Source organism: Cinclus cinclus, chromosome 11, assembly GCF_963662255.1.
Source record: "Cinclus cinclus chromosome 11, bCinCin1.1, whole genome shotgun sequence".
NCBI classification, from domain to species: Eukaryota; Metazoa; Chordata; class Aves; order Passeriformes; family Cinclidae; genus Cinclus; species Cinclus cinclus.
This window is the reverse complement of record NC_085056.1, coordinates 18738053-18763795: the sequence shown is the minus strand read 5'-3', so window position 1 is coordinate 18763795 and position 25743 is coordinate 18738053. Positions and strand designations below refer to the sequence as shown.

General features: G+C 38.1%; 1 protein-coding gene across 1 annotated transcript in view; it reads left to right on the top strand.

Annotated features, from left to right (window-relative positions):
* The window catches only part of LOC134048543 (transcription initiation factor TFIID subunit 4-like), a 146609-nt gene that overhangs the window by 32244 nt on the left and 88622 nt on the right, over positions 1–25743 (top strand). Inside the window, exons 8-10 of the mRNA XM_062500380.1 lie at positions 1045–1150; positions 5186–5300; positions 11991–12160. Of these exons, the coding sequence (XP_062356364.1) occupies positions 1045–1150; positions 5186–5300; positions 11991–12160 (391 nt within the window). The remainder of the gene's footprint in view (positions 1–1044; positions 1151–5185; positions 5301–11990; positions 12161–25743) is intronic.

Below are 25743 nucleotides of genomic sequence, written 5' to 3'. Positions count from 1 at the left end.
TCAGTCAGAGATTTGGCCATTTGTTGTCCAGCTCAGTGAGATGGTTTTAGGTGCTGTTTGTGGGAGTGGTGCAATGTGGGGCTGCCTTCCAGGAGGGAATGCTGCATCCCGGGCTCGAGGCTGGGGGCTCAGCAGGTGCCTCACACAGTGGGAGGAACTCAGCTGTGGCTGTGAGGAGCACGTGGCTTCTCAAGGTGCCATGCCTGAGTTGTGGTTGGAATCTTACTCCGAGAGCTATTTGCCAGGGGTTTGTTTTCAATGTTTATTTATGGGGTTTTTTTACAGCTCTGCAGCATCCACACATCTTTCTGAATCTTCTGTTCATTACGTCTGTGCCTGCCTTGTCCCTGATCATGTGAATGTACATTTTGCTGTTGATTAAACACGACCCTTGAACGTGTTTTCTTTTTTATTTGATTTGTTTATGGGTCAAGTTTTAAGTATCTAACCCAAGTTTAGGTTTGGGGAAGGACTTCAGAACCTGAATTAGTAGTAAGTGAAACCTTGAGAGTACCAAATTAGCAGTTAAAAGATTCATAGTGTATGATCACCACAAAACTTGGTTTACTTTATTGTGTATATCTGACTTTGGAACCCATAATATTTTAGAATTTATTTTTAGTATGTTTTCTTTAAAAAGTGTAGATATTTAGTGCAAGGCCTAATGTTTGTAAGTGGATACCACTACAATTACTGCAGCATTTTCTTCTACAAGACTGCTTTTATTCCTAGCAAAATTTCTGAAGACAAAAGTCTGAATTTTAATATTAACCTTACGAATTTGAAATATATTTTTAGTGAAAGTTGTGAGGTATGACATCTGTGTCGTCTATTATTTAATTTTTTTAAAAAGCATAATGGCAAAATAGGTATATACACACACACACAACCACATGCATTACATGAATATGACTTTTGTCACCAGCTGGTTGTGCTTGTAGAGATCCACATGCTTATCTTGGTAATTACAGGTATTAGTGTATTTACGTTGTGTGTGTTTGTGTATAAAGAGTATAATATAAGTATACTTTTCTTTAATAATAGCAGATTATCCAGTCAACATCTGCTCAAACTGTGAAACGAACCCCTGCTTGCCAGACTACCCAGATTAGGATGCCAGTGGTAATAACTCAGACCATTAGACCACAAGGTATGGGTTTAAATGTTTTAGTGAGATTGTTACCTTTGTATGAATTTTGTTGTAATTACAAACGAGTAGCATGGAAAAACGTGCAGTGTTGACATTGGCAACATTGTTGACATTTCTTTTTACCTCATGCTGGCTGAAGAATGCATGTTTTCATATGCAGTTTCAAGGTGTTTCAGACCAACACAGTGAAATGTTTTGAAACAAGCTTAGGACTAAACTCTCACATATTTAGCTCCTTTTTAGCAGTTTTTCATGGAAAATTCTAAACCAGGTCAGCAACTTGGCTCTCACTGTCCTAAACTGCAACTCTGGGCCAAGAAAGAAACCCTAAATTTTCCGGAAGCCTAGTGGAAGCCTCAATCTAATCATCTGACTTCCAAGTCATATTCCTGAAGCAGAACATGGTAGTCCCTGTCTCTGCAGCTACACGAGGTCAAGGTGGGAGCCCTAGAGAAATTTCTCAAGCCTCAGGTTGGTTTTCTTTGACTCCTGTCAGTGTGTTTACTTTTTGGTGAGGTCAGAGACTGGCTAGAGAAGCCTGATGTGCCAGGATTAGCCACGGCATGGGTTTGTACACACCTTCCTCATCTGTCTGTGCACAGGTGGGTTCATGTCTGGCTGATACTTCCCACTTTCTAAGAGGATTCTTGAAGCCTCCTTGCTTCCTAAAAAACACCCATTTGTTTCTTTCTACCGTTGAACCTCTTAGGCTTGGGTTTTATTTTTCCTGAATATATGTGAGAGTATCTTATTGGATGTGGGCATTTACATGATTGAGGGTTTGTAATGGAATACAGAGCTTGTCATCTTCAGGTACTGAATCAGGAATCAAACTAGTTTGAATGCACATAAAAGCTATTGCTGCTTACTTGACTTCATTTCTTGGTCGTTTCTGTTCTCCTTGGGAAAAAAGCATCAAAAAGGTTTAGTAGCAGTTGATGTTTTACTTTGCTCTCCTAGGGGAATCCAAAGGTTGAATGGACACGGAGACCAAGATGTTGCTGTAATCCTGGAGGCCATTTTCCAAGTTAGGAAGAAATAGTTACTCACCATAAAATGTGTTTGTTTGATAGCACTGATACTCATGTCCCGAGTTTAAACATGTCCATGCATCTTATAGCATGAGCTTTCACTTCTGACTAATGTGTCTGGGAGTGAAGGCAGATTTCATTTCTTTGCTTGTTCAGTCTCCAAGTTGTGAATGTCAACAGTGTGCTGAGAATTTGCATGATACTGGCATCTGTCTTTCAAACAGCAGATTCAGAATATGAGTTTATTCTTGATAGCCCTTGATCAGCCAGTGCAATGCAACTTAATTGGCAGCTTGGCTTATGGTAGATGGTTTCATAAAAGCCAATTTGTGCAAGGTTCTACTTTCTGGTGAGCTTATTCCAATTAACAAGTTTGGTTAAGCCCTCCAGTATATTGTTTTATTTACACAGAAAAAAAAAAAAAAACAAAAAAAAAACGAGAATAGGCATTTAGAAAACATCTCAGTATAAAATCACTCATCCTGCAGCCCACGTCTAGGGAGCAGTCTGCCTGTGTGCTGGCAGCACTGTCAAGAGTGCATCATTGTGATATATTGTTAAAACCTTTTACTGTAAACACCAGTGTAATGATATTTTATACTGACCTAGGTATTCCTGCAGGAGGAGATAATATACTGGAATAGGGCATCATCTAAATAAAAATTACAGTAGCATAATTTTGTGGAGTGTGACGTTTTAAGGATAGTTACCTCAGAACTGAGCTGACCTCCACAAAGTGCTGCATTTTCCTCCTGGACAGGAGTGAATCTCCAAGTGTGAAATGTATCTTCAGTACGTCAATGTGAACAGGCTGTAATGCTTCTTAAAACAGTAGTTTAGATAAAACTGGGAGGTTTTAAGGACTTCTGTATAAATAAAATTGCTTCCATGCCAGTGGAAGTAACACCATTGTTGCTGCATGAAAAATTTACACTCCTTTACCAAAGCACTCTACTAGCATATACTAATTAGGCGAATTCCATTTTATGGATGGAGGAATTGAGCCAAACAATAAAATAATTAACTAGAGTATTTGTTGCAGATATTTAACCAGTGCTGAAATACATCTAGGAGTTTATAAGCTCCAAATTTGGGCTTATTTTTCTAGATGATGCTAATTAAAATTTGAAGCAAGGATGCAGTAGTGAAAGACTCTGTATGTCATTACCAATCCCATGAAATATCTAGGCCCACAGGTGATTTTCATTTTCAAAATACGCTCTGCCGTGATAAAAATGGATGTTTTAGGCATATTTTATGTCTAACCCTTAGTCAGGCACAGTTGTGATTTATTTAAACTAGGAAATTAAATGTCATCCCAAATCTTGCATTCACTTTGCCCAATCCATTGAGTAGAATTACATAAACTTGGGATGAATGTGAGACTTAATTCTTCCATATCCATATGGGTATACATGTTTTGAGGGTGTTTTTAGATCAAAAGTTACTGTCTGTAGAAAACAAAGCATTGATACTGATTCCAAAGAAATACATTAATTCTGGAGGAGTGGTGTTGTTACTTTAATTTTGCCACTGCAATAATTTTCAAGGTTAACACATCTTCTAGATTTTAATTGTACAAAGCAGAAATCTGCTAGATTTTATTATTGTATTATTTTTTTCTTTCCTTCCAGTTCACTTAGTAGAAAACCTAGAAAAATTAGTTCATCTGAAGTAGGTAAATGAATTGCCTGGTCCGTGAACTAATGTGGTCTTTGACATCTCACGGACCTTGAATATTCTGATGACAAAATATTTTTATTCCCCAGGCTTGAGCCTGAAGTCCTAAATCTGGTTTTGTATTTGCTAATGTTGAGAATCCACATTACAGTTTATTTATACAAATGGAGAACTCAACAAACACTATCAAATTATGATAAGATCATATGTTGGAGTTGATGAAGACTTCAAAATTAAAAGCAAAAAAGTAATGCAGGACTCAGTCAAAGCTAGCAGCTTTGTATTACCCAATGAATGTTCTTAAAAGGATATATTAGGATAGTTGTGTTTCAGGTTTTTACTATTCATGAAAGAGAAATACTGTAACTCTCCCAAGGTTCTTACCATGCCATTTATGTGCCACTGAGTCACTGGGGTGCAGGAACAACCTTCACGTCCTTCTCAAAGTCTCAAACACTACATCTGTAATGCTCAATAAAATGGAGTGATACATGAGAGAGAGGTGAGATCTTGCACATCAAGTAGACATGAGTTATTTTTAATGTGCCAAAACACAGGTGGGATTAAAGGAAACCCAAAATGTAACCCAAGTAAATGTGTTTGGGCAGTCCAGGAGAGCCTACTCTGAAAGTTTCATGTCAGGAATTTAGATCTCTCTTCATATAATCAATGTACAACACACTTTAGCCCATTTAGAAAGCCATGTTTTACTTGTACTTCAAGACTTGTCTAGATACAGACATGAATTATTTTTGAGTCCTTGTTTCAAGATGAGAAAGCAAAAGACAACCTTTATGGGGGGTGTGTGTCAAATTTGGGAATAGTGTTTTTTCTTTTATGTGCAATGCAAAACATTTTAAAAACATGCAGTGCTTTCAGCTCTGAAATACATGTTTTTCACTGCAATAAAGAACAATTACTATATAGAAAATGTAAAAGGCATAGCTAATACCCTGAGTAACTCTAGCTTCAAGTGTTTGTATTAAGAACATTTCAAGTTTTCCTTCTTTATTCTGTACAGATTATCCAGAAAAGTGGTTTACTGGCAATTGCAAACACACTTACAGCCATTATAAATATTATAGCTGTTAATGGCTAGTGGTTTTCAGTTCTGGAATCTTCACTGTTCTATAAATATTGAACGAACTGTAATGTTAATATAAATTTTGTATTTTAAATTGTTCTTCTTCAGCATATAGTCTTTAAAAATAATAACTTCCTTTGTTTGAAATTTACAGACAGTTAAATTTAGTTCCTGGACAGAAGGTTCTTTGATGTAAATTGTCTAAGACAGCTCATAATAACATTGCTTGGTGTTTTTCAGGCACAGTAGGGAAGGCACCAACAATACAAGCCAGTAAAAGTCCTGGGGGCTTTGGTGTTCAGGTCTCTGCAAATCAGAAAAACAAGCTGAATGACCCTGGAGGTGGTTCTTTCAGGTAAAAAAAAAGAAAAAATAATAATAAAAAAATGCAGCGGGGTGGTTGGGGGGAGAGATCTGAAGTATAAAACAGAATTTAGAGTTGGTGTAACACCAGAGGGCAGTCTTTTACAATAATTCCTGTCTTTTTTTCCTAGGATTGGATGGCAATTTTCATACTTAATTCTGTTTTTTAAAAAAAGGGAGGGGATCATGACATATCTTGAGGAATTTTCTCTAAATGCACATTTTAATGTTTAACAAAAACCATAAAATCTGTGGATTATAATAAAACTTTTGCTGAACGGAAGCACGTGCACAAGGCTTTCAAAGACTCTGTGGCTGGTGTTGTGCATTGGATTCTGCTGCTCCTGTGGAATGTGTCTTGCTGGGAAGGTGCTGGTTGTGAGGACACCTCTGTGGAGCAGCCCCTCCTCAGCCAGGGCCAGTCCCGGGGGCCTGGGAGGGGATCCCTGGGCACGGGGGATTGCTGGTCCTGCTTTTAAAGGGAAGGCTTTGCTGTATCTGAGCTGCCCATGCTGCCTTAGCTCAGAGAGGCTGGGTGGCTTGAGGGCTCCTGTAGGAATCAGGTGCTGCAAAGGTTCAGCACAGTACCTGTGATGCACTGAGCTGCTCTGCTGGTTCTTTGTACTCCAAACTTTTATTTATAGATATTTGGAATATTTTTGCTTCTTGTAGCAAAAAGCAAATCTTACGTTTACTGCATTTTGCTCTCGCCAACACCGTTTCAGTTGTGTTAAAATATTTTCTTTCTTTATTGAATGGCAAAATAGAGTAGATTTTCATTTTTGTCTTCTGGGATTCTTATGTTGCTCTGACATAATCAAACCACTAATTAATTTTCAGGCTTATGTTTTTGCAGGTGAAGTAAAAGAGAATTTGTAGCTCTTTGAAATATCTCTGCTTTGAGGCATGTCAGTACTGCAACTAATAGTGGTAGTACTTAGTATTAATCTGGAAGCAAAATCATTCCATTTTTTATTTTTCAATGCTTTTGCCTCCCACTGAGTATTTAAATGAATTAAAATGTCTGTTGGGTTCAATTGTACTGTCTTAATAAGTATTTTTTATGTTTGTAAGCAACATGAACATTTATTCTTCGTTAGTATAGCTTTCAATTTTACATACACCAAAAGGGACAGCATTTTTTTAACTGGATGTTGTAAACTGTGCCAGGATTGATTCTTGCATTCACTTAGTTTATACATAGAATATATTAGGTTAGCTGGAATTGTTAATTTTCCCTTGGGGAGAAGCAAATGCTCAAGGCACTGATTGATAAATCAATAAATCTTTAGTGAGTTTGGTAAATAAGCTGTCAAGGGTGTATGTAATTTTTCCTCTAGAGAACAAATTTTAGTCAGAATGAATGTGTTTGTTTCCTTACATTGTTTTTGCCTTCAAAATAGTAAGACACAAAGCTGCATTTAAATAAGTCCATAAAATTGCAAGGATTTATTAAACAGCTGCAAAGATCAAGCTTTTTCCTGATATCTTAACAAAGAATTCAGTTGTTTGCATATTTGCATTTCAACCCCTAACCTCTCCTGAGGACAAATAGATGTCTGACTATTAAGCCTAAAGGCACAGAGCTGGAAATCTGTATTAATCCTCTGAATGCTGACTAGTTTTCCTCAACATTCCCAGCGTGTGTGAAGAATGTGTTTTTAGCCAGAAGGCAAACTGGCATCTAAAGCATAGCAAGAATTTTGAAAAATAGTTGTGTTATGTATAAATTTATTTTGCCCTTAGTGTTTTATTATTGCATATTTGTTTCATTATTTTACATTCTGCTTTCTTTAAAATAACTTATTTGAGCTTTTTGCTTTTTTGAGCAAAGTGTTGGTCACTAGAAACAGAAATTTGAACTTCATTGTTTTCTTTTTTCACCCCCCCCCCCCCCCCCCCCCCCCATTCTGAACTGTAGGAGATACAAGATGGAATTGCATAAAAAGTTCTAGCAATTAAGAGTTTTGCAAATTGCAGCTATGCCTTTAAGGTCAGCATTTATTAATGGACTGTAAGACTGCTCACATGAGTTCACTGCTGGTTACTGTATCTGTTCTGTGATGCTGAGTTCTCAACCCAAGAGTTCTGCAAGGTGAAGCTATGCTTGTGAAATTTTAGGTCATCTTTTTGGTATTAAATTTAGTGTTGCTCTGTTTTTTAGAGAGAACTACATGCAACCCCAGTTAGTCTCCTTTTTAACTCTCTTAATACCTAAGGACAGAAATTTGGATTTCATTTTTAGTCATTTTTCTGTTTGTTTTGCAAGCAGAGGTGTAGACTTGGGTTTGTACTCTAACAGGCCAGCTTGAGATTTCAGTAGCTGAGAGGAGCAAAAATCCCACTGAAGTCTGCCAGGACCTGTGTATTTGTCCTGCTCATCACCTGGTTTGGTCCCCTCAGAGTTCCAGTGACACCAGCTCCTCCTTTTGTGGTGAAAGCAGCAGGCTCTCAGGTGATTCTTACCTACAGTGCAGGTAGTGGCCTTTAAAGGGAGCTGGTGGAAACATTGGCTGCTGATGTTGAGATAGAAAAATTTCATTTGGAAAGGTTCTGCTTCCTGCTTGGAGAGGGTATGGTTGGGTTGGAGCCTGGTCCATATGTGCTCTGCATTTCTGCAAGGATGGAGAGTGAATGCTTGTCCTGTTGTGTTATCCCCTTGTTTCCAGACTGGGCTGAGCAGGGCTCAGTGGCATTGCCTGCCAGCTGCACAGATCTACCCCTTGGGGTGTGCCATAGGCTGCCAGGTAGCCTGGTGCTCCTTCCTCTTCACAGAAACCTTTCCTTTTCTGAAGTGCTTTTTCCAAGTTACATCTGACCTCCTGGAACCTGGAAGTGTCAGCTTTTATACAGCCAGTGTGATAAGGTTTGTTTTCAGAGGTAGTTCTGTGCAGTCTCTGAGATCTTTTGAAGCTGATCTTAGTATTTGTGTTTTAATCTGCTTTCTGGCTGCATTTTGAGGTAGACTCTATGTGGAAATAAAAAAAAAATTGTTTTCAGACCTCTGTTGCATAGCCAAAAAGAAAAAAAAATCTCTCGTCTTGTATTTTATTTGAATTTTTGAAAATAGAAGTTTAACAACGAAGCAGCTTGCCATTGAAGTGGTGGAAAGCTAATGTGGATGTTAAATGGATAACTTCAGAGTTTTCACCTCAAAATATATATGACAAAACTTTGCCCCTAAAGTTTTTGTTTTTCCAAATGAATATTTCAAACTATAAGGGGATTGTGTTTTATTCATATATTTCAAAATAAAGAAAAATGCTAACTGTAAATGTGGTCTGTTCTGTCAGCCCTCCTGTTTATCAGGGAGAAGATTCTGCGTAGACCATAAATGAATTGTGTGGCTAAGCAGTATTGGGGAGACATTTCAAATTATGACATGAAAGAATAAACATTATAATTAATGTGTAAGTGGAATCTATGCCATTATAAAATATAGTACAGTGGTGGCTGTTCCAGTAATTTCAAGTCACCATTTATATGCCATATATTGTTGTTAATCTCTGCTTGTGTGATCCATGGACTCTGTGGGATGTAGGGACTTTGTCCTAATGACATTATTTCCCTTGGAAGAGAGAGGGGAGTCAGTAGTATAATGTTGTCTTGATTGCTTTATGCATTCTTTTGGCTTATTTGGGAGCAGTTTGCTATTGCAGTTTGGGACAGCAGTGGCTCAAATCTGACCAAGCACACGAGAAAGAAAAACTGTGCAATCATGCAGTTAAGGTTTGTTCATAAAGAAAATGGCACCAGGTTTTTATAATGGCTTGTCTTAGTTTAAACAGAACCTTTGGGTTACTTGCATGAGCGTTTATAATGAAAAGGAGAGGGGAAATTTGTTACAAGAGGTTTGAATATAGGAGGAAGAATTAGACTCTTGGATTATTTTAAAATAGTTTGTGTTTGGAAGGAGTTTGAGAGCTCATGCTGTCATAAAAATACTGCGTGTGTTGAAATGTTAGATTCATCCTATGAGACTAAGAATTTAATTCAGAAAAACCCAGAAACATTTGCTGAAACAGTTGCATTAGGACAGGCATAGTCATATATGCCAAGAAATACGAAATTGTTAAATACTGTGCTCTGATGAAAAAGGAAAGATAGACAGTAATCATCAGTCTAGATGACCACTGGATGGCATCTTTGTTCCACAGAATGACTTCTGAAAACTCACTTATCTGGGCTTAAAAGTTTGCTTTTCTAGGAAACTGTTCAGCAAGAACAGCAACTCTCTTTATGTATAAATGTATGTTTCAGTATCCAAACATTTTGAATTATGAGGTTCCTCGAAGCAAGGAAGAATATATGGATAGGGTTCTTCCAGTCAGAAAAAAAATGTAATCCCAGTCGTGGTTAATATATTTCTCATTTGTCTTTCATGTAATACTGAAAAAAAAAAAAAAAAGTATGTACTTGCAAATTGCAGCTTGCAAGTGTAAGATGGAAGAAAATGATTCTGTCCAGGAGTTACAGTGGTGGTCTTTGCAAATCTTGTTGCATTGGTTTTGATAATTTCATTGAAATATAATTTGTGTCCAAAATACTTGTCTGGTTTTATTGCAGAAAATATTTATTTATATGCGGTACACTGAATAAAATTGGAGTAGCTGAACTGCTAAGTGGAAGGAAGGTAAAAGATCAACGGGTACTTTGTTCAGCTATGAAATAAAAGGAGAGAGAAATTAGAAGCTATGTTCTGGAAGTCAGGAGTGCTGTCTTGATGTTTTTAATGGCTGTGTGGTGTTGGGGCAGTCCTGGCGTGTGGGCACGGAACCAATTCTTCCTTGTGGCCCGGGGTCCCTCTGTGAGCATCGTGTCCACACCGTGGCAGATGTAAAAGTGACAGAACCTGGGGGTGAGGCACCTCCCCTAGGAAGAAAGGCTGTGAGAGAATTGGGGTTTTTCAGCCTGGAGGAGACAAGGCTGTGGGGCGACCCAGTTGTGGCTCTCCAGTACCTGAAGGGAGCCTGCAGTAAAGATGGGGAGGCACAATTTCCAAAGGCATGGAGTAAGACAGGACAAGGGGCAAGGGCTCCAAACTAAAAGGAAATAGGTTTACATTGGACATTGGGCAGGAATTGTTCCCTGGCAGGGTGGGCAGCCCTGGCACAGGGTGGAATTCCCAGAGCAGCTGTGGCTGCCCCTGGATCCCTGGCAGTGCCCAAGGCCAGGTTGGACACTGGGGCTGGAGCAGCCTGGGACAGGGGAAGGTGTCCCTGCCATGGCAGGGGATGGGACTGGATGAGCTTTTTAAATTTCTTTCCAACCAAAAACCATTCTATGATGTTGCCGTGCTGTTCTCAAGAATTTCATTTTAAGACAAGAAATGAAGTGCTTAACACTCTTGGAAATTAATAGAAGCTCATTTGTGTAGAATTTTTCTGAAAAGCATTGTAAAATTTTCTGCCGCAGATGTTCAGCACGTTTCTGAAGGTTTACACAAATAAAACTCCCTTCTTGACTTCTTCCCACAATAAAAAACAAAACCAGTATATATCAAACTGCAGTAGTCTTCCACCAAAATTGGCTGCTGTAGTGTAGGTAACAGGAAAAGTATGGGAGGAGGGGAAGGACCTAGTTCATGGGTTTCTGGATTTCCCTCCTTTGATTCTTACTTGCAGCTATTGGTTTTTCCTGTGTGCATTAAACTTCTTGCAAGTGACAGAGTATTTTAGAGTGCACAGAACATCATGTATGTAACAATTAAAAAAAATATTTTAAATTTAGCTTTTGTTTAATTTATACAGTAATAGGAGTCTGGACTTGAATGTTCCTATCTATCTATCTATCTATCTATCTATCTATGTGTATATATATACATATGTATATTTTGAAAATAATGTTCTGAAAGGTTGTGTAATCATTCTAGAATATGTTGAAATAGTGTTTGTTTCAATAATAGCTGTGAAACTGAATGTGCTAAATCCAGATGGCTGTTTGCACAGCTCTGAGTCATACCTCAGACAGGTAGGAGGTAAAGATGCTTGGGAGATATCCGTATGGAAACTCAAATTTGTTTGTACTTTGTCAAGCTGTTAAAAAGGATGTTGCAGGGCAAAAAATGGCCTGGGAGTTGCTCTCATCCTCTCAAATGCAGGTTATTTTCCTAAAACTTGTTGACACAACTGGTATTTGTGTGTTGCCAGAGAAAATACCAGCACACAAGTCAAGCCACACTTGGAGCCCAGGCTTACCTACGAGCTCAGCATGATCAAAAAACTTCCCTGACTGTTGCTGAAAATGCTCTGATGCCCATTTTAGTAGGAACTTGTGAAACAGTGTAGGATTAAAAATTCATGGTTTTGCTTTTAATTTCTGTTACTTGCTTTACCATTTTATGCCTGGTTTTCTTTGTAAAGAGAAAAGCCCAATGTTCAGTTGTTAGTGGTGATCATTGCCTTTAGTTTCCTGATCAGCCTGATTTCACTGATATCACTGACTCTGAGATGAAGACACCTCTGTCACACCTTCTGTTACCAGTCGAATTTTCCTGCTTCTGATGTTTTCCTGATATGGTCAGAGAAATACGTGGTTGTTTCTGAAGATATATTCTATGAAAATGAAGATACTAGGGGTTGTGTCTCAATTGGCCCATGTGGCATGATGATCACTTCTGGAGAAGCAGGTGATGCAGAAAATGAATATTTGGTTTTATATGGCTTTTTTTCTTTTTTTGTAGAGATGACGATGACATCAATGATGTTGCCTCTATGGCTGGCATTAATCTTAATGAAGAAAGTGCCCGAATTATGGCTACCAACTCTGACTTGGCTGGAAGCCAGATCCAGTCCTGTAAAGATGAACCCTTTCTTGCTGCTATACCTCTCCATAAACGCATACTTGAAACGGGTGAGGAGCACATCCTTTCCTTCTGGGAGTGTGTCCTTCAGAGTGATCAGGTTCTGAGGAATGGAATATGCTTAGCACTTAAGATGGTTTTTAAAGCATTTGGTTACGTAATTTTGTGTTTCTAAACTTTCAGGGGTTTTGTGATTAAAAATAGCTTACCTGAAGTTGGAAATAAAATAGCATGCTGGTATTTTTAAACTTCATGCTTTTCCCATTTTTTTTTTATATCCAAGGATCTCAAAGCTCTTTGCAAACATTAATTATTTCTCACAATCCTCCTTCATGTTTTACACACAAGAAGATCGAAACAGAGAGGTAAAGTAAGTAGTACAGGTCTCAGAGAATAACAGAGAATAACCTGTGAATAACATTTAATAGATTGCTTAAATTTCCTGTCAAGATTTTTCTTTCCCTATATGAGCCAGTTATTGAGTTCTTAACACCTGCATCTATTTAAGTTCATAGCGATTTTCTCACGGCATGTTTTCAAAAAGCTGCATCTATTTATCATGGCAAAAAGGTATGTTTATTTATTGTGCCATTTGAAAATGGAAGTTAAAACCTTTAGTAGAATAACTTCAAAATCAATGATGTTTTAAGATTGGGAAATACGCTTCTATAAAACAGAATGCATTTTATACAACATACTTTATTAATATACACTGTGCATTCTGGTACTTAAATGTATATTTTTCAGCATAATTTTGGTAGTGTTTTTAGTGCTATCAGTGTCTTAATATACTAAATTCCAATTGTGTAGGGTTGTATATTGCTCTTTCAGACCTGTGCTTACATGACAAATTTTTAGGGGTCTCGTTCTCAGAGTTTTAAAGATAAGACCAAAATCCTGTTGTGAATCAGTGCTGTTAGGTTTTTTTAAGTCATGTGGTTGCTTCTGAAATGTTATTTGTGTTAATGTTCATTTAATTAACAGGACCCTTTTTATATTGCAGTTGCAGGCAAGTTCTTCATTGACTTATTGTCAGACTTCACTCTTGTACTTTACAAAATGCCATTTTAAGTTTCCCTTCAGAGAAAGGAATGGTTTTGCAGGCTGTAGTCAGCTCGCTGTGAGGATGTGATGATGGCTGGGAAAGCAGGTCCTGCCTCTTGGGACTGGCTCAGCACCACCTGAGACTGCAGCCAGCCAGCTCTTCCTGAGATGTGTCATGGGGGACACGTGAGATGTGCTGGCAGGGATGCTCATGTAATAGTTGATACAGGTGTAAAAAAAGGAAAAGGCAACAGACATAAAACTGCTAGAAAGAATGAGCAATCAGTAATGAATTTGCCACATAAGCCTTAATGAGCTGTCTGGCTGTAACAATTGCTGCACAACATGGAGCTGTAATTATGAGTGCAGGACTTACAGGAATCTGTATGCATACTCCAAGAGCCACAGAACCCATCACACTATTCATCACTGCCTTTTGGGGTTTGCTCCTCTGAGGAACAAATCCCTATGGCTGTTTTTGGAGCTTTATTGGCTTTGATAATTGAAATGAAACTTTCAAAGCTTTTAAAAGCAGCTGCCGGGATTTACTTCTCAAAAGCAGTGAATCCAGAAGAGGGGCCACTCCCAGTGATCTCCTGCAGCCACTTTTAGAGCTTTATTTTCGTTTTGCATGATGCCTTTTATAGTTTTGAAAGAGGCTATGGAGTTCAGAAGTGGCTACTATCTGGGATCTATGGCTCTTGAGGAGAGAATTTCTTCAGCTGATTCTGAAGTTTCAGGAGCTGGATTTTCACTGTGTGTGGCCAGATTTGTTGTTTGCTTAGGACCACACACAAATTTAGTAATTTGTGCTACTGGGCACTTAAAATAATGACGTTGTAAGTTCATGACAAGACTCAGTGTTGCCATATGTTGCTGTGACAACACCAGGACTAATCAAAGCGCCCGTGACCTTCTCCAGCACATTAGGAAAAAGTCTGTTATGTGAGTCCTCATTCTTCTGTTTTCATGATGCCTGTTGACAAATGAGATTGTTTCTTCTTACTTTTGCCTGAATGTGACTTTAAACAGATGTTATTTTCTACCTTTAGGTCTGTTCATATTTAATCACTTCAGTTTTAGGGCAGGTTTTTAATGTTTTGGTAAGAGAGAGATTTGTGGTGTGTACAGTATTAGGAAACTGCTCTTTTCTCCTTTCTCAGAAGCTAGATCTTTCAAGTTTTCTGTAATAATCTTCTCTTTTCTGAGTAAGAGCTCTGTCGAGCAACTCGGTAGTGTTCCCCAAAGGCTGTTTCAGAGATTGTGCTTCCATTCACCAGAGTCAGAATATAAACTGCTAAAGTGAGAGCAGATGCTCTTCAGACTTTGGCAGTAACCACCAGCCAGATGCCTCAAAGTCATAGTGAAAGAGGTTTCTTAATACATTGTATGTTCTTATCTCTACTTGAGCTTGGCAGTGTTATAATCCAAAGTTTATTTTAAAGCTAAGGGACTAATATTGATCCATTTAAATGGAAGAAGTAACTGAAAGGTAACTCATGCAAAGATATTCATCAGCTTCCCACATGCTTCCTTATCCAATTTTGTATATAGTCATTTTGGGCTGGTAATCATTGCCATTTGTTCATGTAGGAAGGCAAGGCTGTGACTGTTTCAAATTCTTCTTTGTTGCAAAATCAAGAGTGGGTACTTCTCAGCATATAACGCATTTCTTTTGTTACTCCACTCAGAATCATAAAACTTTAAACCCTGATATTTCTACATGACAGCATAGCACAACGAAACATATACAAAGGGTTGTAAGGCTTTTGTTTCTCTTTTTTGGGAGGTTGAGAGGTAGAGGTTGATATTCATCATGCATGTGCATACCAACTGCTGACAGTTTCTAGGTCTTTCACTTTGTTAGTAGAACGAGTAGTGTTTCTCCAGAGGGCAAGCAAGCTGATTAGGCCCTCACAAATAAATACTGTGGAAAAATCCTGGCTTTTCCACATGGTTTTATGGGAATGAAACAAGAAAAATAACCTTAATAATTTGTAATTGTTTCACTTTTGTTCATTCATAAGTTACTTCTTGCTGGGTAAGAATGCGGTGTTAGTTAGGTTTTAGAAGCCAGTTTTTTACATTGAGTTTTTGCTGTTTGCTGGATGAGACAGCAGGCAACACTTAGTAAAGGGAGTTTTTAAGTGTTACAGTTTTTTTGTCGATTGTAACCATCTTGTGGAAATAGAGACTCTTTGGCTTTAATTCCTTGATTACAGCATGGTTTCTGAGTGCAGATGAGAACGAGACTGCACTGCATTTTACATTAAATATAAACATAGCAAAGGATGGCATAAAACATGGTCCTTTTTGTAACACCTGATAACTAAATCCTTGGAAAAAAGGAATAGCTGTCTTGTGTACTTTTCTGAGAACTTGGTAGTCTCTCAAACATTCACTGGGGGTTCCAAAAACCTTTGATTTATATTTTGTGAACAACAGAACATGATACCTTCACAGGCTTACATTCTGTAGCAGCTTATTAATTCCCACTACTTTTAGTTCTGACTGATTTCTTCTACAATCAGGGGATGTCGTTTTGCTTTTATTAACCTTCCCTCAAATGTCACAACTTGTGGTGAGCCCTAACCATAAATTAACTGTCATAATAATTTATAATAATTTATAATAATAATTAAAAATAATTAAGCGGGAGTGTCGCATATTGTATTCTTTGACATAGATGGTTTCTTTCTCTCTTTCTCTTCACTTTGTGTACTTCAACCCATTTTTCTATTTCAGTTTTATTGTTGCAGAGCACTGGCTGCAGAGAACAGATGTGACAGTCTAAGAAATATGGGTCTGGTTTGGCCACATTGAATACATTTTGAATACTGTTCATCTTGCATCTTTCAAATTATTTTAACTTAAATACATATGATAGAAATTTATTGGAGAATCAACCATGATATTTTTATTTCACATTCATTCAGAGTTTTTTACATCTGCATTAAGAATCAGATTGTCTGTAGCATGGTTTTACAAAGGGCTGTGTTTGTTACCTAGCATGGTTATCAATGTCCTTTGCAAATAGTCTATTACACTAACATATCATACATCTGCAGTATTTCCCACCACAAACACAGTTCTGGATTCTCTTGCTTCATATAAATAAAGTTTTAGCCTAGAATACACATAGTGATGCATGCCAGTTATTACAAAGCTTGAAAATGTGCTGATGAATCCAGTTTTTCCTAGTTCAGTAGTTACAAAGCCTACAGTCTTCCTTAGAACAGCTTCTGAGAAGCTTGGCTGGTTGGAATTGAGCCACTGTTTCTGTCAATATAACAGTTGTATGGTTAGGCTCAACATAATTTATAGATTTACCTTTTTGTTATTTTCCATGTAAAATGTGTTTTTAATTCTCTTTGAAATATTGATCATTGCTCTGCCTTGATTCTCTCTTTGTTCAGCTATGCTTGAATTGCGTATCTGCTATGAAGTTGCATGTTAAAACATACAGAAATAGCTTATTTGTGTTTTCTCTATTCTGGAGTGTATTGAATCTAGTGTGTGGCATCACAGTGGCAGCATCTGTGTGCATACGTATATGTTTTAAATAAAGAATTTGTGTGCTCTAGAGGGCATTTTATATTGCTAAACCATGTTAAAACCCATAGGGGTACCCTTCATGGAACCAGGCCAGGTGATTTCAGCCTGCATTTAAAGCATTTCTTATTAGTTCAGTAAGTCTGCCATCCTCCTTCTCTGGGTTTGTTTGTCAACATTTGTATTCATGTTTGAATGAGATGAAACTGTCCTATTGTTGACTGCTCTTTCATATACAGAGCAGCTCTAACATAAAAGTATAGTTATTTCTCTGGTTGCTTTACTTTAGAGAGCTTCTATAGCTGTTTCAATTACAGTGGTTGTGTGTTCTGAAATTCTGAGCTCTCTGATGGCCTGTGAATATAATTTTTATTTTCACTGCACTTTTTGTTGATGTGACTTAGCTGTTTTCACTGCTGACTTTTAACTTTTTGTCCGTAAGTTGATTTGTCTTCAGACTGAAGTATTTGTTTGGATATAGTTTTTTCCATCAGCATCTTTCTGTCAGGATGACCTCAGTAAATGCCTGTGGACATAACTCTTGATTGTGTTTGGGGATTGCTCTAACACCTACCTGTTCATAAGTGTAGCAGATGGAAGTCATGCGCTGTCCTAAGGACATGCTTAGTCTGCTTGAACTGTACCTACAGTGGAGTTCTCTGGATTCTACTTGCTTTTTCTCAGGGCACAAAAAAAGTCATGTTAGGTATTGTATAATCCAAATTGCAAGTTCATGTGCATGCCAAAAGCATGGACTTTCTCTAGTTTCTGTAAAGTTCAGTCTGGCACTGCAGAGGTGTGGCAGGTATAGAGATGTATCCACTTTGACATCTTGAATAGTTCTGTAACTTGGGCTTTTTTTCATTAGTATAAAACAAGCAATTTCCTAGAAATTGTATTTAGATGAGCTGTGCACTGCTCCCAGTTTTCTAATCAATGTGCATAGTTTGGATAGTTGTTTCTTAGGCTGAGATTGGAGTTTATTGTACGTGTTCAATAGAGAATTTGGTTTTATATTCCAACTGAATCAATTGCTAATGTTACAGTATTATAAGACAATTATATTTTATTTGCATTTATTATTTCCTTTTTTAAAAAGGTGGGAATGCATTCCCATCTTAGTATCAGCAGCAGTGTTGCCAAATAAACATAACCAGTAAGTGCTTCAGCAGAATGTTAAACCCTGTTGTTGTTCTTTCTTTAATAGGTCCATGATTAGACTTCCTGTTTTACAAGATGTCCCAACATGTGTTGGAATGGTAACTTCAGTACCACCTGAGAGCTTGGAGTCTGCCTTTCTGTGAAAGGTAGGGTAGCTTCTGTTCAATATTTTTTGTGTATTTCAAAGGTTTTCTTTTTATTCATCTTATTGGCTCTGCAACACTATGGAATCTGAGTTATGCTTTCAGCAGTATCACCTTTAGGTGTCAGAACTGATGTTATTTCATCAAGCAGTAATTTCTCAAAATAAATATTATTAATTTAGCTATGTTTAGACTATGATTATTTATGAAGAAAATGATGCTGTTTCTTCAAGCATCATGTTCAAAGGTTTTGCTCCAGCTGAACTGAGAGCATGACCATTCTACTTGGTCTCAGAAATATTTAGAGAATTCAAGTTTTGTTTTCACCATAATCATTCTGTTTTCACCCATTTTCTGTTTTGTGAATGTAGTGAAAGTGCCATCTTTAAAAGGTCTTGCTATTTGTGGAAGGCAGTTCTGGCCTTCAGGGCCCACCAAAATATGTTACCCAGCCTCAGAATAAGTTTGCATTTGGGAATTGAACGACTTAAATTTCCAGGTCTCTGCAAAGGAGAGTAAAATTAAGATCATCATTCTGTGGAGATGCATTCTCTACCAGATTCATTTATAAAGTCCATGGATGTAAAATAAGAACAATAAAAAGAAAACCTTAGAGAACCATTCAATATTGCAATAAAGCTGACTTACATTATCCCTGTAGGCAAACTCCATGCTCTAGAGGTGGTGCTAATGTCCCCAGTGCTCAACACATGTTGGAACATCTTTGTGGAGGAGGAAGTCATTGATCAGTGAACAGCATCTTCAAGGATCGTTAAAGGGGGAAAAAGTAAAAGGTAATATTTTTTAAAATATGTTGGAATGATTGTTCATTATGTTTATTTGGCAATCCTGCTGCTCATACTAAGGTTGTAGTGTTTTCATTTCTTAAAATTACTAAGAAACTTTGTAAACTTCCATTAGTCTTCCTTTCTTCCGTGAGTTTGAATTGCATTTGTCAGCCTCCTTCATGTTGCTGAGTCTACTGCATGCAAGTCCAGAATTTACTGTAACTCATTGGCAATTTGACACTTTTTTCAGTGGTTGTAATGCAGAGAGGGTTAATCTGTGGTTCAACCAGTTTTGCAGTCCCTCATGTTAAGTAAGCCAGAGCCAAATATTGAACTGGTACGAAGACATTCTGCTGCTAATCAAAGGGTATTTGTTTTCAAGGAAGTAGCTGCAACACAGAGTTGTGTGAAATGAGGTACCACCAACTGTTCTTGCACAGTAATGTAGAAGTACAACTTTGAAAACAGCTTTAGTTTATGATAGTTTATATTATAAAATTAAGTGACCATATCTGACCTGGTTAAATTTTGCAGTGGAGGATTTGGTGATGCTCTATTTGGTATTAATGAATGTGGCATGGTGTCCTGATCTTGACAGTTTTAATTTTAATCCTGGGTATAAACAGATGAAGGTGCTGACATTTGGAAATTCAGGTTATGATCTTTGGTCTGCCCTTCTGGTATCCTTTGAATTTCCTGGGTTTTGTGCATATCCTCCCTGTCTGACATGCCCATCGTGGCTCAGATGAAGCATCACGTGTAGCTGGTCTGCCTGGCATCAGGTTTGTGGTGACAGCTCTCATACCTGTTCTGACTGTGGTGTCAGAGATGGTTTCTGAGGGGAAAGAAATTGTCAAAATGTCCGTAATTTTTACACAATTTGCTTTAAAAGAACAGAACCACACAGGCAAGCTCTTATGCTTGCTATTCCTTTGAAGCCTGTGGATGTGATGGAGTGTGTGTTCTGGTCCTTTTGAGCACTGTGCTCTAGGATGCTGGCATCTGTTTGTCATCTCTGACAGGAGTTCTGCTCCATCTCTGTCTTACCTGGTGTACTGTCATAATCATGTATTTATGGTGTTTAAGCTTGAGGTCCTGTCTTGGTTTACTATTTTGAGTTTAGCTCAAGAAATGCATTTGTCTACCGTGCATGAAAACAGATAAATCCCCAACTAGCAACTTCTCTGTTGTTTTCTTAGGGACTCCTATTGGTGTCATTGCCATATTAATTCTTTCTGCTCTGGTCCCTGTAAAAATCTCTTTTGACTTGACTCTCTAGTGAGTAACCAAGCACAAAAGTGCATTGAGACATTTACTATTATTCATAAAAATAGTGAACGTATTTTCTAGTCCTCTAGAGTCACTCCATGCTTATTCTTGAATGTTCCTGAATGTCTCTGGACATGCCTATTATGCTGTATTTTTTGTTTTGGAAAAACCAAATTGAAGCAGAAAAGATCATATAACTGTAATCTGTGTGTTCTTACCTGACTTGTTGAGACCTGCCATTTCACATCTCATCCCCTGTGTCTTCAGTTTTTTCCTCACACTGTTCAATTCCTCCAGCACAGATTACTGGGATTATAGGGTAGGATGTGGAGCTGTAGCTTTCTAAGACTTTGTCCTTCAGTCCCTCCTTTTATTAAACTTCAGCACCTGCCCTTTTACAATACACACATCAAATGGCACAAAAATAATCTTAAAATTGAATAATTTAAAGAGGACAAATTAAACATCAAACTTAAGGATACTGTCTTTGCTTAACACATTGAGATTTTGATTCCTTCTAAAAGAAGTCAGGTGACACACAGTTTAGTTACAGAAGAGAGCAGGGAAACAATTAGCTGTAGTGCCTTATGTTCCTTCAGAGTTGACATTTTTTTCTGTCTCTGATCAAGCTGCAAGCCTTCCTTGCTGTTGGAATGCCAAGTGTTTTCTGCTCCTAGATGCACTGATTATGTGTATATGCTTCCATGCTTTGTGGCAACTCCTTCCATTTTCCAAGCCTCTGCATACCTTGCAGAATGTTGTTTGGTGACTAGCTGGGTTCTGTTAGAGACAAACTGCTAAGGGTAATAAAAAGGACTCTTTATGGATGATTAATAGCTGCCTTTCAGCTGTTTAATTATCTAGCTTAGAGACAGAATTTTGGAAACTGGATTGTCTGGTTATATATATACCTTAGCACAGACCTCTTCTCAAAGTAGTTTTTCTTTTTGCCAGAAAGAACTTACTCATGAATTATGAGTAAGTTCCCAGACTTACCTATTGGTTGAGACTTTTTAGACAAGTGGAGGTTTTTTGCTGGTCAGGCTTATATGACTTCCATCAAAAAAACACAAGTTGTATAGTTTGGGTTAAGTACGATTCTTGAGAAATTCTTTCTCTACTTGACAATTTTTTTTTGTCCTACCCCAAATCCTATGGGCTTGCATATAAAAGCTTTGAATCAGCACAGAAAATAGGATGGGACTATGGCCAGGGCTGCAGATAGATTTTGCATGGATGCATCTATCTCTCTCTCTCTGTCATGTTAAAATAGTTGCACCAATATGACCCTCTACTCTAGAGCGATTTTGCTTGTTTTCCTTTGGCGAGAATAGAATATATTAAAATTAGAAAGTAAAAGTCGAAAATAAACAAAAAGGTTGGTTTTGCCAAATGTGTAGTTAAGTTGTGGAACTCTGTTTTACAATGTTGGAGATTCAAAAAATTACTTGAAAAATTAAAGGAAAAAACATTCCATCCTAGTAGACAGGCAAGATACTCTAACTTAGGACAGACTGGGGCATAATTTTGGTACACAATGATCACTACACACTCTTCGTTATAATAATTTCTAGCAGTATCTCCTAATACTACTCTTATCGAAGAAAAGATTATTATGGACTCTGTTACCCAGTGTAGGTTTACTTAACTTTTTATACAGTTACATAAATACATAAGTATTTATTGTAGTATAGTTTGTACGGAAAAAGTTAAATCCACTACAGTGCCTGAAACGTACTTTGAATGTTTTTGTGCTTGTGCATTCACACTACAGAGCTTAAAAGTCTCAGTTGGATCTTACATTGCTAAAATAGTTTGGTTGGCATTTACTTTGGAGGGGGCAGGAGAAGACAATATTAAAAATTGTGTAGCATTTTATTCAGCATTTTTATTCTTTTAGGTTACATTACACATGGCTGGTTATGTTTTTTCCTGTGCCGTGTCAGGTGCTGAACATGGTATGTATTTTAAGGATTTTAATCTGCAAGTTTGGAATGTATTTTTTTTTTTTTTTTAAATAACCAATGTTTGAGCAGTTTCTCAGTGTCACAAAATGCTTCCTGGGGAATCAGCCCAAGGTGGGTAGTCCTGAAGAAGTGTAGGGCAAACACTGCACCCTGCAGTTCAGGAGTTCTCAGGAAGGTTGTCCAGTTTGTCCAGAAATCGACTCATGGCTTTGTGCTCGAGCTCTGAGAAGATGAACAGCTTTTTTCAAGCAAGCTTACTGAAGGTTGCATTCCTTAGAACGTAGGGCTTTCCGTTGCTTTGTAAATAACAATTAGGAGGCGATGAAAAGTGCTTCTCTCTAAGGAGGTCCCCGTGAAGCTGCACTGGCAGCGCTGAGCAGTGTGCACAGCGTTGCAGGAGCCGTCCCGTTGCAGTGGGGGTGCTCTGGGGCCGGGGGTTGTGTCGGGCGCCCCTCGCAGAGGGTGCTGCTCTGTGCTGCCCCGGCAGCCGTCCCCGGCTCGGAGCCTGGCAGGGATCCTTCCCTGGGCAGGAAACCCTCCCTGGCCTGGCCCTTCCTCAGCAGCTCCCGGTTGCAGCTTCCTCGGCGCCGCCTGCTCCGACCGCTTGGCTGTTTCTGTGAGGGTCGCAGCTCAAGACTGTTGGTCTCTCCTTTCCTTATAGTGGCTTCTAGCAGCAGGCCAGCTTAACCGTGCAGCAAGTCAACACCAATTAATTATTTATGCCTTTAGTTGGCAAGACTTGAATTGAAGCTTTTGTTCAAGGGGCTGAAACCAGAAGATTGCAGCTAAAATTATCTTACTGTTTCCTTTGCCCGAGATCTCTGGGTTATCTTGCACCCCTAGGAATCTCTAATTTTAATCATCAGAGCTAGGAGTTGCTGTTTGCCCTACCACTGTTTAACAAGCTCTGCCTTCAGTTTTGAAGTCTGAAAGTCTCTCTGGGGCACTGGTAGCCCCCCCAACACGACCCCAGGGTATTCTGAACCTAAACAACCTCCTTAATTTTTTCCTTTCCTGCGTTCCGTCCCCCATTCTCTAGCTTAATATGTGGGGCTGGCTTTTCCCCTTGATAGCACTAGGAATGCAGCATTAATGGATCAGTTTGTGGGCTGAGGATGCTGCTCTATGGAAGAAGTATCCTATTCTTAAGTTCCACCTGATGAGGTTGGGAGAGGTGAGTTCAGTAATTGCCATTTGTGCTTCTCAGGATGTCAGGGATGGCCCATCAGTGCAGCAGAGTTGTTTCCCCTTTGTGTTTAGTCAGCCTGACAGTTGAATGGGACTGCTGGGTTTAGAATTATTAATACACAGTATCAGACAAAGCTCCAATTGCTTCCTCCTGATTTCAGGGCTTGCTTTCTGTAGAGACCACACAAGCTGAGTCTTACACAAAGATTGCTTTTCTAGTTTCAGAAGGTGAACTGCTCTCCCCCTCACCCCAATTTTTTCAGCTTGTAATTTCCAGGAGTTCCTGTGTATTGTAACTCTTGAACAGTGTCTGCTTTACCAGTCAGCTCATATATAATTATATGTAATTGTACAGAAATTGAGGGTGTTTTAAATGTTTCACTGCTACATCTACAGCAGCACTATAAAATCATCAGTTTCCCTCATGCTGGTGAAATGAAGAAACAGAACTCTCTAATAGAGAATTGAATAGTTTGGAAGGGTGCAGGAATTGAAGTGGTAGTGTTTCCAGTGCATTGCCTTTCCTGGTGGGGAAGCTTGCAGGTGACTGAGGCACAAAACTGTGGTGGTTCTTGGCCTCAGTTGTAGATGCAGCCCAAGGCACAGCCCCACATTTTCTGTGATGTGGGCAGGAGGGAGATGGGTAGATGTGACCAGGTGCTTCTTTGCTGCATTTTCCTAGATCTGATGGTGTTGAATGAGGTTAAACAAAATCTTAAATAATGTCTCAGATTGGAGGGGGATGAACTTTGCTTTCTGTTTTGTGGTATGCAAGCCAGCTGTATGGGTAGAAGGGGTCTGGATCTTACAAGACTGGTTCCAGTTGGATCTTGGGCCAACATTTCATGCACAGAATTTAAGTTGCTCCTGGTGTTAGGGTTATAGAAGTGAGTGCTTTCTGTGTTTCTGACCTGTGGTTAGGCAAATAGTCACTAATTGTGCACCCTGACAGTGTTGCTCATGAAGGACATCTCAAGCCTTAAATATGAGCTGTTTGACTGCTTAAAGCCAGTTCTTCAAGGTTTTTTTTGTTTTGAGTGTAAATATACAGAGATTTTATACAGGCTCTCAATAATTTATCACATCAATAATCAGAGTCAGACCTGATGCTTTGCAAATAATTTTTTTTTTAATCTTTGATCTCAGTCCTGTCAGTTCTCTTATAGTATAAATTATTGAAGTAACTTTTTGATTCTTTGAAACCCTATCTGCAAAGACAGTATTTTTCTTCTGCTTCCCAAATAGGGCAGTACCCTCCTTATGATTTGTTTTGGTTTTTGATCAATAAAATATAATTAAACTTTTAAAGTGCAGCAAAGCAGTGACTTTCAGATAGCTAAGCAGATGATAGCAGAATTTTCACTTTTTGAGACCTAAGAAGTTTTCAGTTACAAGGTTTAGCTGCTTTTATATTGTAAAAAACAATCTTGTGCTACTGACACATATGCCAATATCAGAATAATATTGCTGAACATTTTTTCCCTCAAGATGTTTGGAACTTGTATCTAAGTTCTGACTTTATAGTAACTGTTGCAATATAGAAAAAAATTTAAATATAATATAGTTTATTTGTAACAAAATATCCTAACACACTTCTTTGCATGCTCATATACTGTAGGTCTTTATTAAATTGTGATTGAACCAGGATTTTCTATTAAAGTTTCCAGACATGTAATTATCATGTAGGCAGACTTTATTGTGTTGTTCTGTAATGCTTGACAGATTCAAAATTTGCACTTTGAGTGCAAATTTGTCCCTCATATTTCTCATATAGGATATTGTGACTCATTAGTAGCATCTGATGCCTCTGAGGATGTGCTGTAACTGAGTTCTGCCACAAAGAATTGAAGTTTTCTTTCAATAAGGCACCAATTCTTGATGGTTTTGTACATTTCTGGTGTAATAGAGAACTGGCAAGAGCACTTGAAAAAAGAGTATGACCTTAGTTTTGTCTTTAAAAATATCAAAACTTGAATTCAGCTGGAGAGATGGGTTAAAATTATAGCTTGGAGCATTGCTTTGCTCCAGCTCCTTTTTTGTTGTTAACCTTGATGATGTTTTTATCATAGCTCTAGGAAAAGTTCAAAATTGCTAAAGTAATTTTAAGGACTTGAGGCATATACTTGCTATCCAAAATGTCTAAATTTAAGAAATGTATTATTTAAAAGCAAGCAACTCTCCTCAAATTCCACATATGATAGTTTTGGTCACAAGACTGCAAGTTAAGATTTCCACATCATCAAACTTAAGTCTCATTGAGCTGATCACCTAAAAATCAGAAAGAAGTTCAACTTTTTAAAAACAGACAGGGGAAAGCACTCTGTTGATAGAAGTAAGTTCTTTTATTTTTTAATCTTTATTTTCTCCTTGGTTTCTGCACATATTTAAATGTATATACTGTAAAGATCAAATGGTGCAATTAAGACCAGAATTCAGAATGCTAGGGCCTAAATAAAAGTATCAGTAGATGAAGTCCACTGCCCAATAATTTGGTTGCAAAGATGATTAGCAACAAGGATAT